Source organism: Empidonax traillii, unplaced genomic scaffold (genome assembly GCF_003031625.1).
Source record: "Empidonax traillii isolate 1590-97213 ecotype Southwest subspecies unplaced genomic scaffold, ASM303162v1 scaffold259:size690984, whole genome shotgun sequence".
In the NCBI taxonomy this organism is placed as follows: domain Eukaryota; kingdom Metazoa; phylum Chordata; class Aves; order Passeriformes; family Tyrannidae; genus Empidonax; species Empidonax traillii.
In genome coordinates, this window is record NW_020955452.1 from 331201 (window position 1) to 332932 (window position 1732).

At 51.8% G+C, this 1732-nt stretch overlaps 1 protein-coding gene across 1 annotated transcript in view; it reads right to left on the minus strand.

Annotated features, from left to right (window-relative positions):
* Positions 1-1732, minus strand: part of ZBTB48 (zinc finger and BTB domain containing 48) — a 10207-nt gene that overhangs the window by 1047 nt on the left and 7428 nt on the right. The window contains exons 11-12 of the mRNA XM_027889376.1: positions 1626-1726; positions 320-456 (exon numbers count right to left, since the gene is read on the minus strand). Coding sequence (XP_027745177.1) covers positions 320-456; positions 1626-1726 — 238 coding nt within the window. The remainder of the gene's footprint in view (positions 1-319; positions 457-1625; positions 1727-1732) is intronic.

A 1732-nucleotide genomic window follows, 5' to 3' on the forward strand; every position in this document is an offset into this window, starting at 1 on the left:
TGTGTGTCCGGTTGTGCTTGTCCAGACTTGCTGCCGTTATCAGGGGGAGAGAAGGGGAGCGCAGCCAGTCAGTGGCATGGCACGTGCTCCCCATCCCAGCGACTGGGCCAGAAAGGCAAGTGCAGCATAAGCTTCAACTAAGGGTCATGGGAAACACCAGCTTGTTCCCCCTCTGTGCCATGAGGGCAGCGGAGGTGACCTGGTGTCAGTCTGCACTCACAAGAGCATGGCTTTGCTCCTGGGGAAGCTGCTTTCTGGAGGCCCTGGATGCCGGAGCATGGCACTTGGCATAACCTGCCCCAGCAGCACCCAAGGGTACCTTGTGTCCGGAAGGTCTTGCCGCAAAGGTGGCACTGGAAGGGCTTCTCACCAGTGTGTGTGCGCAGGTGCATGTTGAGATTGGCTTTCTGTGTGAAGGCGTGGTGGCAGAACTCGCACACGTAGGGCCGCTCGTTTCTGTGGGCAGCGAAAAGTCCCCATCACCTCTCTGTCCACCAAGAAGGGAGCACTCCCTTCAGCCAACCCCCAGAGCTACAGGGGAGGGAGCACAGCTACAAGAGCCAGGGTGATGTAACGGAGTGTCATAGTTCTGATTTTAGCAAGAAATTTTGTCTTTCCTTTCCCCTTCCCCCTCCTGCGTGTATGTTGTTAATGGGCCATCAGATAAACAAAGGAGTTGGCCTGAGCCCTAAATGACCAGACATTAATCTCCTAGCAACGAAGGGGGAGGAATTGGGAAAAAGGCCAGGGTGTGTGTATGGAAAGAGGTGGGGAGGAATTGGGGAAAGGCCAGGGTGTGTGTATGGAAAGAGGTGGGGTTTGGTTGTTGGAGCTCAGCTCTGGAGCCGGAGGGGAGGCTGCAGCAAGCAGGAGAGACTGCCTGGTTGCTTCTTTGTCTTTTGCCTGTCGGAGGAGAGTTGCTGCTGTTCTCTGCACAGCTGTTTGCTGGTTACGGGCCTGGCTCACCGCGAGATCCTCACCAACCGAAAATCGTGAGTTTTCCTCCATTGGGAGAACTTTCTGTTTCCCTTCCCCTTCCCCCCTCCTCCATCGCCACCCGGCAGCAACCAAGGATCCCACAGCGCCGCCCGGTGACGGGGGCTGGACATTGCAAGTTCTACTCCTCTGGTGATCCAACAGCGCCACCTGGTGACTACTATAGAACATTACAAGTTCTGCACTTTTGATAACTCAACAGCGTCCCCTGGTGAACGGTATAAGACATTGCAAGTTTTGCATCTCCAGTGACCCAACGGCGCCCCCTGCTGACTGTGGCTGGAACTGCACCAAAGAGTGCTAAAAATTGAACTATTTTATTTTCTTTTTTGCTGGTTTTATCGGTTTTGTTCTTGAAGGGGATTATTGGTGGGTATAGGGGTATTGCATGGTTGTTTTACTTGTTTTTTTTTTCATGTTCCTGTTAATACACACATACCTTTTAATAAAGGGCTGTTATTTTTTTTTTTCCCTTTTCCATAATTTGTTTTCCTTCAATCGGAGCCTCTTAATTTCGAATTTATAATTGCTAGAAAAGGAAGTTTGGGTCTTTTTCTCCTAACCCATCCTCAGCAAAAGACCTTTGTCTCATTTAAACTGGGACAGGGAGGACACAGGTCACATCGTACCTGTGCTTGGCCTTGATGTGCATCTGCAGGCCATTGCGGCTCGAGGCCCTGTGCCCACACTCCTCACACACAAACAGCTTCTCTCCACGGTGTTTGAAGGCCTCATG